We start from the raw sequence: 15703 nt of genomic DNA, 5'->3' as shown, positions 1-15703 counted from the left end.
GTAATAATCTCACATAGCCTAAATAGTCTTAGTTATGTGAAAGAACAACACAAGAGGAATATATTGTGTATAACAGCCATAACATTAAGACCACTGAGAGGTGAAGTGAATAACATTGATTATCTCTTTACAATGACAACTGGCAGAGGGGGGGATATATTAGACAGCAAGTGAACATTTTGAACTTTGAACTTTGTGTTGGAAGCAGAAAAGGATGTGAGCGACTTTGACAAGGGCCAAATTGTGATGGCTAGACGACTGGGTCAACAGGAAGTATCTTATAAATAAAAACACATATTTGAGAAATATTGATATCATAAATAGTAAGAATCTGGAGTTTCTTAAATAGAGGAGCAGAATGGACAGCCACACTCAGATTCTACATTATTAGATACACATAGCTCAGATTATTGCAGTGTAATAAGCCTGCAATAAATATGTTTTTGTTTATTGTCCTTTTGGAGGTTGTAGTTTGTGGTGATGATGAATTATATTGCCTGAGAGGTCTTTCTAATATAAGTCTACTCATTAAATGGGCGGGACAAATTGTTAGAGACAGACTTTTCTATTTATTTATTAGACTTTTATTTTGTCTTTGCTGACGTTGCAACGTGTGACATCATCTTCATTGGTTTATCAGTAGTCACGTGGCAGCGTCAAACCCGGAAACGACACCCACAGTTGCTGTAGGTCGGCAGGTATAGGCTCTTTCTGGTTCTCACCTGCCAGGTGACTGTAAGAAATGAAAACAACCAGAAGAAGTGAAACCTAAGATGCTACCAAGACAACATTTTGAGGAATAATTCGGCCTTAATTACACTAATGTGCCGGGAAACGCTGTTTTCTGGCTCTGAACGTGAAGTGGACGATGCACTACTATAGTCACACCTGTGTTTACCTGCTGAGTCTGCTCTGCTGTGGATGTCTCCACCGCGCTGCCTGCCAACCAGAGCCAGAGACTCCAGACTGGAGGATGACTCTGAAGACGATCCGTAACGGGATACACAAGATCGACACGTACCTGAACGCAGCACTGGACCTGTTTGGAGGAGATGACGGGCTCTGTCATTATAAGTGCGCTGATGGTAATAAGACAGCTGCTTTTCTTTATTCTCTCTTTCTCCAAGGGAACAGTTGATTTTGTCAAACACATGTGTAACTAATAACACTAATAGTGTTTCATTTAGGAGTGCCTTGTATCATACAAGCTGGCTTACTAGTACACACCTAAGAATATTATTATATTATATATATATATATATATATATATATATATATATATATATATATATATTATATAATATATTATATTAAGGATATTATTATATTATTATATTATATATATATATATATATATATTAAGGATATTATTATATTATATATCCTCCTGGGAACAGAGTAAAAAAAGTCTTTCAATTACATTTTTGTGTGTGATTTCCTTCCTATTTAGGGTTAAAAGAAAATCTTACAATTTAGGCTTTTTAAACTTTAATTTCTATTTTACAGCCATTAGTGGACCACAGGAAAATTTCAGTGTGAAAAGACTTAAAAAAATGAACAGATTATGGCCGTAGAGTGATATTAAACCAAGAATACATTTAACTTGATTAAAAAAAACACATGCCATATCACTGGAAAGCCAATGATGTCCTCTTAACAATACACCAGGGGTTGATAGAGTAAGTCAAAAGAGTAAGAGGATATGTCCACTACAGAGGACACATGTCAATGGGCTGGGTCTCAGGAGGATATATTATATATTAAGGATATTATTCATACCTGTGCTTTTTCTTGCTATGTGTCAAGTCAATATGAAAGAAAGAATGCTGAGTTTATATAACACCTGGGAGCCAGAAGATATACATTATCACCCCTTGAGCTGCACAGTAAGCCATTTAATAGTGGTGTACTAATGTGGTTATCTCTGACAGCAAGATAACTTGTCTGACAGAACAGGAAACATCTTCACCTTTGCTCCTCTCTCTCAAAGGTTACAAGCCGGCAGCTCGCCCTGGATACAAGAACCCACCACCCAACGGATGTGGCTCCCCGCTGTTTGGATTTCAGGTAGATCTGACAGTTTGGGAGGTTGGAGATTTCTTACACCAACAACATTCCTGATATACACAGCAACCCAAACTGCATTATTCTTGTACATTGACTGTTGCCTAATATTTTAGCTTTATAGTTTGATGTGTGGATTTTTTTTCTATTGCAAAAGTATGTGTACACACACTATACAACATGTTTGTACACGTTATTATAACAAAGTATAAAATAATATGTATCTGGCTGATATCAGTCTAATGCACATATATTGGTATTGGCATTATATTGGCTGATAAGTAACAAGAAATCGCAGTAAAGACATGCCAAATATATGTTTGAGATAATTTATTAACAGTGTCACCATTCCATAGATGGCACACCCAAGAGTATTGTAATTTTATTTTTCAAGATCTACCGCTTAGCGCATATGTTGGGCACAACTCTTTAATAACATAATTTTAAGGGATCCATATATAAAAATGTTCCTTTATGTTATGCGCTAACATAAAAAAAATACAAAAACAGATATTGGCCAATGTGTTGTTATAGGTTTTTCTAACTCTCAAATATTGATATCGGTATTGGGCTCAGAAAACCAGCATCAGTCAGGCTTTGTTAAAAATGATTATCTATATTTTCCTCATCTTTTTTCACACATTTGAGCGATGGACAGGAATGGTTCTCTCTTTGCGATTGTGCTATGTTTCATTTATTGTTTAAAAAAACTTACTTGGACTAGTGAGTTGTACCTTTTGTCATTGCTGAAACATTATTTTTCAGATTTTACCAACAAATCACTGAACCATTATCACATCTTTTGAATTGAGGGAAATGTGTGTCTCCTATCATGTGAATGTCATTCTAAAATACATTATAAAGAGTGACAAATTTTGTCCAGTTTGACATAGGCATCCCGTCCATGACCAAATGTTGTAACCAACATGACCGCTGCTATGACACCTGCGGCCGTGAGAAGCACGACTGTGATGACCAGTTCCAGAACTGCCTCGAGACCATCTGCAGGAATGTGCAAAAGACTCTGGGATTGGCCAAGAGTGTCCAAGGTAAGAGGCTGAGCCAGTGGCCTGATCTCAATATCCACACTCACAGACTCACACACTTTGAGGCATGTTCCGTTGAGGGTTTAGGGCTGACCCACTGTCAAATCATCAAGTACTTGAGGGGCTCTCTCGCAGACATGTTGAGCCTTTTGTGAACACTTTCCGTAAGTCCGCATTTCTGCCAACTCTGCCTGAGGGAATTACCCACAATTCATAGTTTTGTGACATTAAATTAATTAATTATATAAAATTTTCACATTAACATTAAAGGCTTAAGATGGTACATAAAAAACAAATAAAATCAGAGAAATGAAAGCATTAGACTATATTACTCACCTGGTTTATTCATCAACCATTAATTTTTCATTTTGCTTAATGAAGTTTGACAAAAACAAGTAAATTGATTATTTGACCTCTCGTCTCGTAAGGCAAGAGCCTGGAAGACGTTCAAATCAGGCGTAAAAACATCAAATAAAAACCTACAATTGGCGTCGTCAAGGAAATGTGATATGTCGCCGCAAAGTGCTGTCCCATTCATATTTACACCATTTCAAGCCCTTGCAGCCTCTCACACTCAGCCATTTACCAGGTGATGTCAGTTAAGTCCCTGAGGGTTCAGGATTTAAGGCCTCAGAGGGGACATTGGGTTTGGGCCATCATGTTCAAATTAGATGCAGGATGAGATGGGGTTGCATTCTGAACCAGATTAACGAGAATCAGGTGATGGCCTTTAGATAATTGTACATTATCATGTCTTATCAAATAATACATTTAATTTATCATGATTATCACATTATCATTATCATATCAGTGTCAGGCACTGTGTGGCAGTGAAACATTAAGTTCTTTTGCATTCTTAGTTTTTCTTTTGTTCTGATGTTGCCGATGTAAGCGTGTGTGTTGACATAGTAGGAAAAGCACAGGTGTAAATAATAAAATAATATTGATTGCTTACTGGGACACTTTAATAGAACAGAGCCTTCGTTAATGTTATCAGTAACACCTGTGATTTTCCTACTATGACAAGTCAAATGTCTGTTGTGAAAGAAGCCTATACTTTGTGCTCTGTATACCGTAACCCCCCCTTGTGATGTCTGTACTGAGTCAGCAGGGCCAGCAACATGTAGATACTGTATATTTACAGTTAGTTCTCCACAACAGGCCCTTCTCCACTTGTCATTACAGTGTAAAAACAGGTGTAAATGTTAAAATTAATTATGGCCCCATCTTATTTATTGTCACAGCCATTCCAGTGAGCTAGCATGTACAATACCAGCTCCACAATTAATGTTATTAATTACACCTGCGTTCACCGTGCAATGACATGTCAAGGTGGCTGCTGTGAAAAGGGTCTATAGTATACATTATAATCGAATGTAGGACCGGTGCACCAGAGAATGCAATCTACTTAAAAAGCGGTGGACTACGGCAAACTTTTAGAACAAAGTTTAGGAAAGAAGCTGTGCTTCAGTGGTAGACATTTGTGAAATTTTACATTTACATCTTATAAAATCAACAAATTAATTTCTGCTGTAGTTCAAGGATAAATAGGAAAGATACAGAGCTTGTGCAAGTTAAGTGAGCAAGTGTCGTTGTAAAACACAGTATGCCCAGCAGATGGTAAGATAGAGCTACTTTTTTACAAATTGTAAATCTTGACTCATAACCACAACATTAAGCTTGTCATTTTGATCATGAATTAAATTAGTATATTTGTATTGGTCTCATCCTTACAACGGTTTCGTAAATATCACAAGTTATATATTTGAGCATGAAATTAAATTCTAATCAAACCTGTATTGCCACTTGGCTCTCTATGCTGCATTTTAATTGTATTCTTAAAACAAAAGTAAACATTAAATGCGACTTTAATCTACAATAAAACCTGTATTTGATCAATAATGCATGCTATATTTAAATACACACAAAACCGTTTTTGACTCACTTACAGTGAGGTGTTAGCAGGTGCATGTTTTTAAAGCAGCTCACCTTTCCCCTGTTGTGTATTACCTCATGTTTGTCTTCTTGTTCTCTCTTGTCCTTCTTGGCAGCTTGTGAGTCAGCGGTGACTCTGCTGTTTGACGCTGTTATGCACATGGGATGTAAGCCGTACCTGGACAGCCAGAGAGAGTCTTGTGTGTGTCAGTATGAAGTGAAAAAGGAACTGTGACACCGCCGCAGGATCAAGACTGGGGAACGGACTGATTCATAAGAACAACACTGACCGAGGGATGCCAGCAATAAAGATCCCTTTCAGATTGTCTCAGGGATGGAACATCTTTGGCCTGCACTGACTTGTGTTCATCACCGCCCTTTTATTGGAGTTTGTAGTATGTATGTAGCCATCTATTAGACAAAGTGAATGTGAAAATACCAAGAGGACAGTTAACAGTTAATAGCTTTCCTGCAGTTAATTATTTATATTTTGTTATTACTGTGTAATGTGTTTGTCCTGTGATGGACTGGAAACTGGGTATTCAGGGTTTCCCTGGCTTTTGGATGCTTGGGTAACACCCAACACTTTATTTTATGGATTTGTAACTTCCTAATAATTCATGAAATTAATTAATTTCATAATAAATAACAAGAAATATGGAATTTGGCACGGATTTTTGGTAAAACACAGACAATGTAAATTGAGCTGTACTTCGGAAGTTCTTTTCAAGACTAGGGCTGCAACTAACAATTATTTTCATTGTTGATTAATCTGTCGATTATTGTCTCGGTTAATTGATTAGTTGTTTGGTCTATAAAGTGTCAGAAAACGCTGAAAATGTTGATCAGTGATTCCCAAAGCCCAAGATGACGTCCTCAAATGTCTTGTTTTGCCCACAACTCAAAGATATTCAGTTTACTGTCATAAATGAGTAAAGAAACCAGAAAATATTCACATTTAAGAAGCTGGAATCAGAGAATTTTGATTTCTTTTTCTTAAAAACAATTACTCAAACCCATTATCAAAATAGTTGGCGATTAATTCAATTGTTGACAACTGAGTGATAAATCCTTGCAGCGCTACTGGAGACCAACTAACAGCTTTTAAACACAGCATAACAATATAATTTCACTAAAATAACAGTTTCAGACCTTTGTCTTTATTTCCCTGTATTAGCACAACATTTATATAGTTCTGTCCAGGAAACTCTCAATACATTATTTAGGAAATAACATAAAATAAAACATTACTGCCCGTCCCCCCACCCATAACACTAATAGGAACATGTGATGAATAATAATACAATAATATCTGTTTCTACAGCATCTAAAAACAATGGTGGTTTTCCCTTTAGAAAATATGTAAAATATTTGTAAAATATGACATGATGGGGAATGCACTGGTGCACTCAATTGATGCCAATGTGATAACACTGTAGAGAAAAGCTGTGTTAAACTGTCATAAAAATAAATAAACATGCTTTTATTGATAATTCTGTGTGTCAGCTGTCATCTTAGACATTTTTGTATGAACTGTTTCTTGTAAGAAGCGTTCAGAGTGGAGTCAAGGGACCACTGAGGATCTGTGACTCAGCTTCCATTGATCCCAAGAGAAAAACACACATCTATTTGAAGTTATTCATGTGAGAGAAAGGCTGTGTAAGCTCTGTCCACAGAGACAGGTGGAGACAGAGCAACATTTCCTGTTACAATGTAGCACATATGAAGAAATTAGGAAAAAAATCTTTACAAAAATTAAATGTAAACTCCAAGATTTTGATTCCCTCTCTGACCAAAATAAAATACATCTACTTGGAGAAAATAATGTCATCGCCATAGAAGCTGCAGGATATGTCAGTGCATGTCACAGCCTAAGAGACATCCACAACAACAACACATTATAGATGGAACTCACACTCTGCCTTTTATTTACTCCGCTACTTCATTTTTTTTTTTTACATTTATCCTTTGATATTGCAATATATTGTTATTAATTGTTTTTTATTTGTTTGTTTTATTGACACAACAAACATGAATTACTTCTTTATTGTTTTCTTCCATGCATGTTCTTTTAAAATATCTACATATTGTAATTTGCTGAATGAATTGTATATATGTATATATATGTTTTTGTTTTTATTTTGTTCTTTTTTTATTTTTATTTATTATTGAATTGACGCTTTGGCAATATTGTTCACCTGACAGTCATGCCAATAAAGCAAATTGAATTGAATTGAATTGAAAGACACTGGAAAAGAGTGGATTAGATGTTAAAACCTCGTAATTTCTTCGGATGCACTAACCTTAATCTCACTTTTTTGTTGTTTACTATATATTAAATCCCTGTACTTAAATGTTTGATGAGTCGCTGTTGCAAGGTTGCAATGCGGCCAAGGCCTATAGAAGGAGGCTAGGACACGGGTGGGCATCGGTCTTGGGGTATGGGGTATGACGCATGCGCAGTGTAACTGAAGCTGCGGTCGTGCGTTTTGATTGGCTAGTGCAGACCAGATTATACTGCGCATGTGTGGTACCCCCGAGCTATGACGTATTGATGACGCATGTCCTAGCCTCCTTTCTATAGGCCTTTATGGCAAACACGGAAGTCCTGGCAGCTGTTGACCTTTGATTGACAGGCAGTGAGAGCCAATCGTGGTCTCCGGTTGTCACTTTCAGCCAATGAGATTCCGAGGGGGGAGGGGCTTACGTGGTGACTCGTCGGTGTTGCCTTGACGAAGCAGATTCATTTCTCAGTGGAGTCAGTCGGAGTGAAGACAGACAACCTGTAAACATGTCAAACACGGCAGGAGACGGAGGTAGAGGTAAGGAATCCACTTATATGTGTTAATTAAAAGTAGATATAACTTGTGGACTTCTGTGTGCGACTTTTTAAAAGTTAGAAAAATCAATACATGTTGTTAATGTAGCAGCTCTGTGTTTACTATCGTTTACTGTGTTCTTACAGAGGAGTTATCTCACCTTTACTATCAGTCTGGTTTCATTAAAGTCAGTCACAACGTCAGTACAACATGTTTGACAGGTTTGTAATGTCATTCTCAATGTCAGGACTTTATCTCTGTTTCTCTCACTTTCCCAGGAAGTGTTGCTAGAGGCAACAAGACCGAAACAGACAGGGCGGGTGAGTTACACACTGTTACTACTACTGTTTAAAGCTTGTGTAGTGTTATTAAAGCTTCTGCTCAATCCGCTTTGCTCTGAACCAAAGCAAACGTTTATTTTTCTTACATTTGCTGCTAGAAAACATATATTACTACAGTGGATTAGTGATAAGAAACTCTCTGTTCAAAGCTGGAGTAAAGTCATATTTGAGATGGTCCCTTTGGAATATCTCACAAATATTATACATGCCAAAGTAGATCAGATCTACAATATCTGAATTATATTGGACCTGATCTCTCCTCCATTATCTCACAAGGAGTCTCTTGGACATGAACTCATATATCCTTTGTATTCCCTGCACTATGAACTATTTCCTATGACCTCCTATATACATTTTTTGATCTGAGCTGTACCAGTGTTTGTTTGTTTGTTGTTGTTGTTTTTTTAATTTTAATTATTATTCTTATTGTGTTTGTGAAAATAAGAAAACCCAATAAACATATATTATATATATATATATAAAAAACAAAAAAAACAAAGCAAAAGTGAAACAAACAGGGTAAATATGTAAAGAATAATTTTGGTTTTATGATCAGTGAAGCCAAAGTACAGTCAATTTACATTCAGTGAGATTAATCATTAACTCTAATTGCCTCGATTATGCTGAAGACAGGATGTAATTTCCCCACATATCCTGTCATATACACATACACATATATAAATATAAAAGGAGAAATCACACACGTAAAAGTAAAATGATAATCTAAGCATCCAATTGTGCAGTTAAAATATAGAGCTTAAATATAAACTTAATTAAAAATATAAAATAGTAATGTACATTTGTAATTTAGTTGATGACAGTATTTTACACTGTTACTACCACTGTTTAAAGCTTGTGTAGTGTTATTCAAGTTTCTGGTGAATCATCTTTGCTCTTAACAAAAAGCAAAAGTGAAACAAAACAGGGTAAATATGTAAAGAAAGCAGGTTTTATTATCAGTGAAGCCAAAGTACAGTCAATTTACAGTGAGTGAGATTAATCATTTACTCAAATTGCCTCGATTATTGCTGAAGACAGGATGTCATTTCCCCACATATACTGTCATCGTTTGCCATTTAGACAACTGATCAGCATGGATCTAAAATATGCTTTTTTTGGGTGGAATGGGTATCAAAGGTGCACCTTGCTAAAAGGAACAAAAGCTGTTTTACAGAGGTGTTGATTCAATTGTATGGTCCATTGGAGGGCTGTGTTTGTGGTGCTGTTGTTGTATTATATTATATTGACAACGATTTCTAATAATTTGTCCACCCAATTTATTTGTCAATGAGGGTACACTAATTATTAAGGTTTAAAGTCTGCTGCAAGGTTTATTTGTGATTTGTCAATTCCAGCAAAGCAGTCATTGGAAATGAACATCTTTGGTCTCAGGTTCCTTCAACAATACTCATAAAATATGTGTATATATATATATATATATATATAAGAGGAGAAATCACACATGTAAAAGTAAAAATGATAATGTAAGGCATACGATAGTGCAGTTAAAATATAGAGCTTAAATATAGACTTAATTAAATATAAAATAGTAATGTGCATTTGTAATTTAGTTGATGACAGTATGTCAGATGGGAAAACTGAATGTAAACAGGATGCATGTATATGCATGATGAAAAGTAATATATGTAAACAGAGGTGTAAACAGGCATGTAGTATGTAATAATGAGAAGTACTAAAATATATACAGTGTGTATATATATATATATATATATATATATATACATATACAGAGGTGTAAACAGGACTGTAGTGTGCATAAAGAAGTAGTACATATATTTATATATTCAATTCAATTCAATTTCAATTAGAAACACCTCTCAGTGTACAGCATCCAAAATGACCATTAGGTTGAATATACACTTCAGTAAAAAAAGAAACTGAACATTATAACCTTTTATGAAGGTAGGGCTTTATTGCGTGACTTTATTGGTTTGTGTAACTCATAAACTGCCAAAAACTGGTTATATACAAGCTAAGATATGTGCAAATATTGATTTACATGTTTTTTAAAAGTCATATAATATCTTCCAAGTTGTCAAACACAACCTAGCTGCTGCCTTTAGCACACAAAGTCTGACCTACATATCTGTAGGGTGGGGTATATGGAGGTGTCACTTTTGGCCTCTGTTCTTTTAGCAGCTTTTGCCATCTTTCTCCACCTGTCACCCAGCTATTGAAGGCCATGAGTGACTCTAAAGCTGGTGGAACAATGGCTGCTTGACCCCATATACCAGCAGCAGTGGAGCAACTCATGCACCTGTAGTTGTGCTGCTTAACAAAGAAGCCTGAAAAGCTCAATCCTCCTCCTCTGTATTTTTGGCAACTTCAACCACACATTTGTGATATTTAAAAAAAAGCTGTAAAGTCAGACTTTTCAGTGCATTGTTTAGTATATTCCACATTGTTGCATGGGTTATTCATGTATGTTTTGTTTTCTATAGCGTGCATGGAGAACCTAACAGAGACTGATGCCTTCATCAGAAGGTAAACTGTTTCCTCTTGTTTGTGTGGTTATCAGCGTGAAATTCACACCTCCCTCTGGTTTAGCACTCCGCCTAATGTTGTCTTTGTTTCTGTGCTCTTTTTCATCATGAAACAGCTCTCTAGCTCTGGATCCTGCAGAGGAGTACAAGATGGACAACAAACACCGAGGCGTTGCACTCATCTTTAACCAGGAGCGCTTCTTCTGGCGCCTGGGGTTAAATGACCGGCATGGAACCAATGCAGACCGCTACAACCTGGAGAAAAGGTATTACTTCCTAGCCACCCGCTGGAGAGGGAACATTACGTTCTGCTACTGTGTGTTTATGAACTTGTCTGTACTTGTTCAGTGATTGTAAGACTTTCCTTCACCTCTCTCTTAGACTGAGGGATCTCAACTTTGATGTTCAGGCTTGTGATAACTACAAACAGGTGGACGTGTTGGATAAAATCAGTGAAGGTAAGCGCGTGCATGATCACTTATGACACTCAAATTACTAAATATACACCGATCAGCCATACCATTAAGACCACTGACAGGTGAAGTGAATTACATTGATTATCTCGTTACAATGGCGGGTGGGTTATTTAGACAGCAAGTGAACATTTTGAACTTTGAACTTTGTGTTGGAAGCAGAAAAAATGGGCCAGCGTGAGGATGTGAGCGACTTTGACAAGGGACAAGTTTTGATGGCTAGACGACTGGGTCAGAGCATCTCCAAAACTGCAGCTCTTGTGGGATGTTCCCGGTCTGCAGTGGTCAGGACCTACCAAAAGTGGTCCAAGGAAGGAAAACCGAAGAACCGGCGACAGGGTCAGACCCGAGGCTCATTGATGCACGTGGGGAGCGAAGGCTGGCCCGTGTTGTCCGATCCAATAGAAGAGCTACTGTAGCTCCAATTGCTGAAAAAGTTAATGCTGGTTCCGATAGAAAGGTGTCAGAACACATTGCATATGGGTCTGCGTAACCGCAGATCGATCAGGGTGCCCATGCTGTCCTAATGTTATGTCTGATCGGTGTATATTCACGAGGCAGAACAACATCAGTACTGTAGTTTAACAACTAACAAATACCTGATGTCCCTCCAGCCGCAGAGGCCAACCATTCAGACGCAGACTGCTTTTTGCTCGTCTTCCTGAGCCACGGCGAGAATGATCACGTTTACACCTACGATGGCAAGATCAGCATTCAGGATATCACATCCCTGTTCAAAGGAGACAAGTGCAGAAGCCTCGTAGGAAAGCCGAAGATCTTTATATTACAGGTACACGCAAAAGAAACCCCAGTCAAATCCATCAGCATATGACAACATGCAGCGTTACATGTTTTTTTAATGCTTTACTTGGGAATCCGTAGTTCTTATAAATAGAGTCAAAGTGAACGTGGCTGTGTCCGTCACTAGGCATGCCGCGGAGACAAGCACGATGAACCAGTGACTGCCTGTGATGCCGTGGACAGCGAGCTGAATGAGGTGGTAGTGGACGCCAGCGCCGTACACACCCTCCCTGCTGGGGCCGATTTCATCATGTGCTACTCTGTGGCTGAAGGTGAGTCGGCGGGGATGTTTCAATTTCTTAGTCTGCTCTTGTCGCAGGCAACACATGCTGCAAATAGAGAAAACACAAGCAAATACAGAAACGCACTGCAAATAGCACAAACTACAACTCAAACTGTTTCCAGGGGACAGTTGTGCTGCGTTCCAAATCGCATATCTTTTCTTTTACTTATAGTATGTACTGCAGCTGCCCTTACAAAGTACGTACTGTAGCATGCAGTATGCATACAATCGGGACATACTACTTCGTCAGAACATTGCACCTCGATCTTTGACCCTCTTGCTCATGTATCGGCTGCGCAGAGGATTGTGGGTCAGAATAGCCAGAAAAGCATGCTGGTTTGCATACTGCAAAATGCGACCAGATGTAATAGAACATCCTAATATTTTCATCATACTGCATTTGACAAACTATGTATTGGGACAATCTTTTTCTTCTGGCATATTAAATAGTACGGTAGTATGGGTATTGTAACGCACAGTTGTTGTTGCCATGGTTTTAAAATGTATACATATCCTTTCTGCAATGAGAGGACAGGCAGCAGTTTCATCATTGTTACCTGACCAGTAGTTGCTTGTCCCCTGTTACGGTTTCTGACAACAACTATTAATAATCATTTTGTCAGCTCAATAAATTCATAAGCCACATACCATGGCAACAACAAGCGTGTCCCAGGTGTGCTCATAATTTTTTAGTGTCCTCTGGAAACAGTTTCTGTTGTCGTCTGTGCTACTTGCATCACAATTCTGTTTTTGGTTGTGTTTTCTCTATTTGCAGTATTTTTTATAAAGGCTGCCCATGTGACGTCAAATTGGTGTTTTGTCTATTTGCATTTAAATTTGACGTGCTTTGAGCTCTCAGGGCCACCGTATATTTAAGTCATTTACATACATTTAGGGGGATCTATTGGCAGAAATGGAATATAATATTAATAAGTATCTTTTCTTTAGTGTATAATCACCTGAAAATAAGAGTCGTGTTTTCGTTACCTTAGAATGAGCCGTTTATATCCACATAGGGAGTGAGTCCTCTTCACGCAGCCGGCCGCCATGATTCTACAGTAGCCCAGATCAGACAAACACTGGCTCTAGAGAGGGCCATTTGGGTTTCAATGTTTTAGCGTCGGCCATCATAGTTCTCCTACACCCTGGGCACACGGGAGAAGTTTCAGTTGGTTGCAAATCCTACACACTCCACTTTTAAATGTCCTTTTTTTTGCTGTTCAGTCACTAACTATCCTATCCTGTCGCCTGTGTTGTTTGTTAGGATACTATTCCCACCGGGAGACCGTCAACGGCTCCTGGTATGTCCAGGATCTGTGTGAGCTGCTTCAAAAGTATGGGAACCACCTTGAATTCACAGAATTACTGACGCTGGTCAACAGGAAAGTGTCAATGAGGAGCGTTGGGAACAGTAGTGACCGGAACGCCATCGGGAAGAAGCAAGTACCTTGCTTTGCTTCAATGCTCACCAAGAAACTCTACTTACGACCAAAACAGTAACCGTTTCAGACCTCAGTCATAAGATGAGCTGGTTTTATATTAATACCTGGGAAACCGAGTCTCCTGGGTGATTTTAAAGATTTTTTTTCTCTAGGCCTACACTGTGTTTTTCTCATGAACACTATTATTCACTAATGCATTGAGCAATCAGCTAATTGGCAGTTGTAGTATTTACAGTTATGAAATAACAGGAACAACTTGTATTGACCACTCCACTTCTTAAACCTCACGTTCCTCGAAATTGTGTATTCATTTATCGCTTTTGCATTTGCAGAAATCATGCTACAGTATTTGATTTACTGGTTTCCACTGCTCTGGTTTCCTGTGTGAATGCAAACATACAGTAGATATTATAATGCAATCTAACACAACAGCCCAGCTGGTTTCAAAACTTTATAATACTCAGCAGACTTGGCAGAGTCTGCAAAGAACTATATCACTGTAGTCTGTAAGAAACATGTGTATTCATAGTTCTGCAAAATTGAATTACTTATATCTAGTATATATCTGTTATAACTCTCTGATAATCAAATGTGAAGGATCTCGGCAAAAAATGCCAGAAAAAAAACCCCTCTCTAACATAATAAAAGTTGATATAATTTAACAAAATAAAACATCAACCTTTAGGGAAAATAGCAGAGGCACTTTTACACAGCAAATGTCATATATTCTGACTGTCATTTACTGACTAAATTGATCATGGGATGACAAACATCAGGATCACGGTGGCTCACAACCTTACATAAACTATTTTATGGGGAAGATCTGAATTCATATTTAAATATATTTGCCAATATCTACCATAATTCTTTTATTTCTCTGATAACCAATTTGGCCCCAAAAGTCCAGCATGAAGATGACTTCATATCCAATAATAAATTATTAGAATATAATGTGAATTTTATGTGTTGAGGGTAGTTTTTGAGACCATGATGTATGGTCCTGTTGGATTAGATTGCATTATGTTTTAGGGTGTTCCTGTTATTTTGTCCAACCCCTGTAGATCAGTACACACTTTGCACTTGCAGGATTAATGTGGACCACAATCTGTGTTCTTTTCTTAGCCTTTTGTCACATGTTTGCATGCTTTTTTAAATCCAGTTTAAACTACTGTGGTACGACACAAATGTTGCCTTATTCTGCAGCCGACTTTTCTTGACAAGGTGAGAAGTTGACATTTCCGGGGGAAATGTCAAATCAGTGTCAGGAATGTCTACAAGCCAAAAAAATACTTTTCAACTAACTGTATCTCGCGAGGCAGGTGACATAACAGCATGACAACCAGGTCACTAATGATTTTGTTCACGTCAGGGTTTAATACTTTATTATCTCTCCAGAAGCACCAATGACCAAGTTATATCTCTCACATTCAGGCACCACATAAACATGCTGTTTGTCTTCTAGCTCACTCCATCCAAAAGGGAATTCATGTTTGTGCTGTTCTTTGTGTTGTAGCAGTTTACAGTACGACATTTCATAATGCGTATTTGCACCCAACATGGCAACAAACACCTGTGTGGAAAGACCCTCAGGGAGGAGAGGTGTTTTTTTAAGCTGTACTGTAAACCTGAAACACCTCTAGCTGTGTCGCATGATCTATGACTCAGGAAATACTAAGCTACCAGCACACATTGATCTTGTATTTTTGTGGTCTTACTGTTGTGACTTTGTATAATAAAATCCGTGTGACATTTTAGGTACTGTTTTGCTCCCCATAGTGTTTTATAAAACATTCTTTTTGTGGCAAAAACTGTATTCATGTGATGTCTCTATTTCATTTCATCTCCATCCTCTAAAGCAGGGGTCAGCAACCTTCACTATCAAAGAGCCATTTTAGGCAAAAAAAAAAAAAAGAAATCTGTCTGGAGCTGCAAAACATTTGAGCATTGTGATGAAGGTAACACAGTTTATAGTCTGAGTATATAGTATATAAGTCT

At 37.7% G+C, this 15703-nt stretch overlaps 2 protein-coding genes across 3 annotated transcripts; both read left to right on the top strand.

The window, feature by feature from the left end:
* Positions 1 to 642: 642 nt before the first annotated feature.
* On the top strand, positions 643 to 6538 carry pla2g12a (phospholipase A2, group XIIA). Its single transcript, XM_074629357.1, has 4 exons — positions 643 to 1085; positions 1991 to 2067; positions 2948 to 3113; positions 5162 to 6538. Exons 1-4 carry the CDS (start codon positions 869 to 871, stop codon positions 5278 to 5280), a joined length of 579 nt encoding a protein of 192 aa, XP_074485458.1. The 5' UTR covers positions 643 to 868; the 3' UTR covers positions 5281 to 6538.
* Positions 6539 to 7765: 1227 nt separating this feature from the next.
* Positions 7766 to 15516, top strand: LOC141764285 (caspase-6-like). Of its 2 annotated transcripts, none has more exons than XM_074629356.1 (9): positions 7766 to 7867; positions 8143 to 8184; positions 10668 to 10710; positions 10826 to 10975; positions 11091 to 11167; positions 11797 to 11972; positions 12111 to 12255; positions 13531 to 14994; positions 15073 to 15516. In XM_074629356.1, exons 1-8 carry the CDS (start codon positions 7837 to 7839, stop codon positions 13764 to 13766), a joined length of 900 nt encoding a protein of 299 aa, XP_074485457.1. In that variant the 5' UTR covers positions 7766 to 7836; the 3' UTR covers positions 13767 to 14994; positions 15073 to 15516. The 2 variants fall into 2 exon arrangements, with proteins under 2 accessions (XP_074485457.1, XP_074485456.1); XM_074629355.1 differs by having other exon boundaries at positions 13531 to 15011; positions 15078 to 15516.
* The last annotated feature ends 187 nt before the right edge of the window (positions 15517 to 15703 follow it).

The sequence above is a fragment of the Sebastes fasciatus genome, chromosome 3 (genome assembly GCF_043250625.1).
Source record: "Sebastes fasciatus isolate fSebFas1 chromosome 3, fSebFas1.pri, whole genome shotgun sequence".
In the NCBI taxonomy this organism is placed as follows: domain Eukaryota; kingdom Metazoa; phylum Chordata; class Actinopteri; order Perciformes; family Sebastidae; genus Sebastes; species Sebastes fasciatus.
This window is presented reverse-complemented; position numbering and strand designations above follow the sequence as displayed.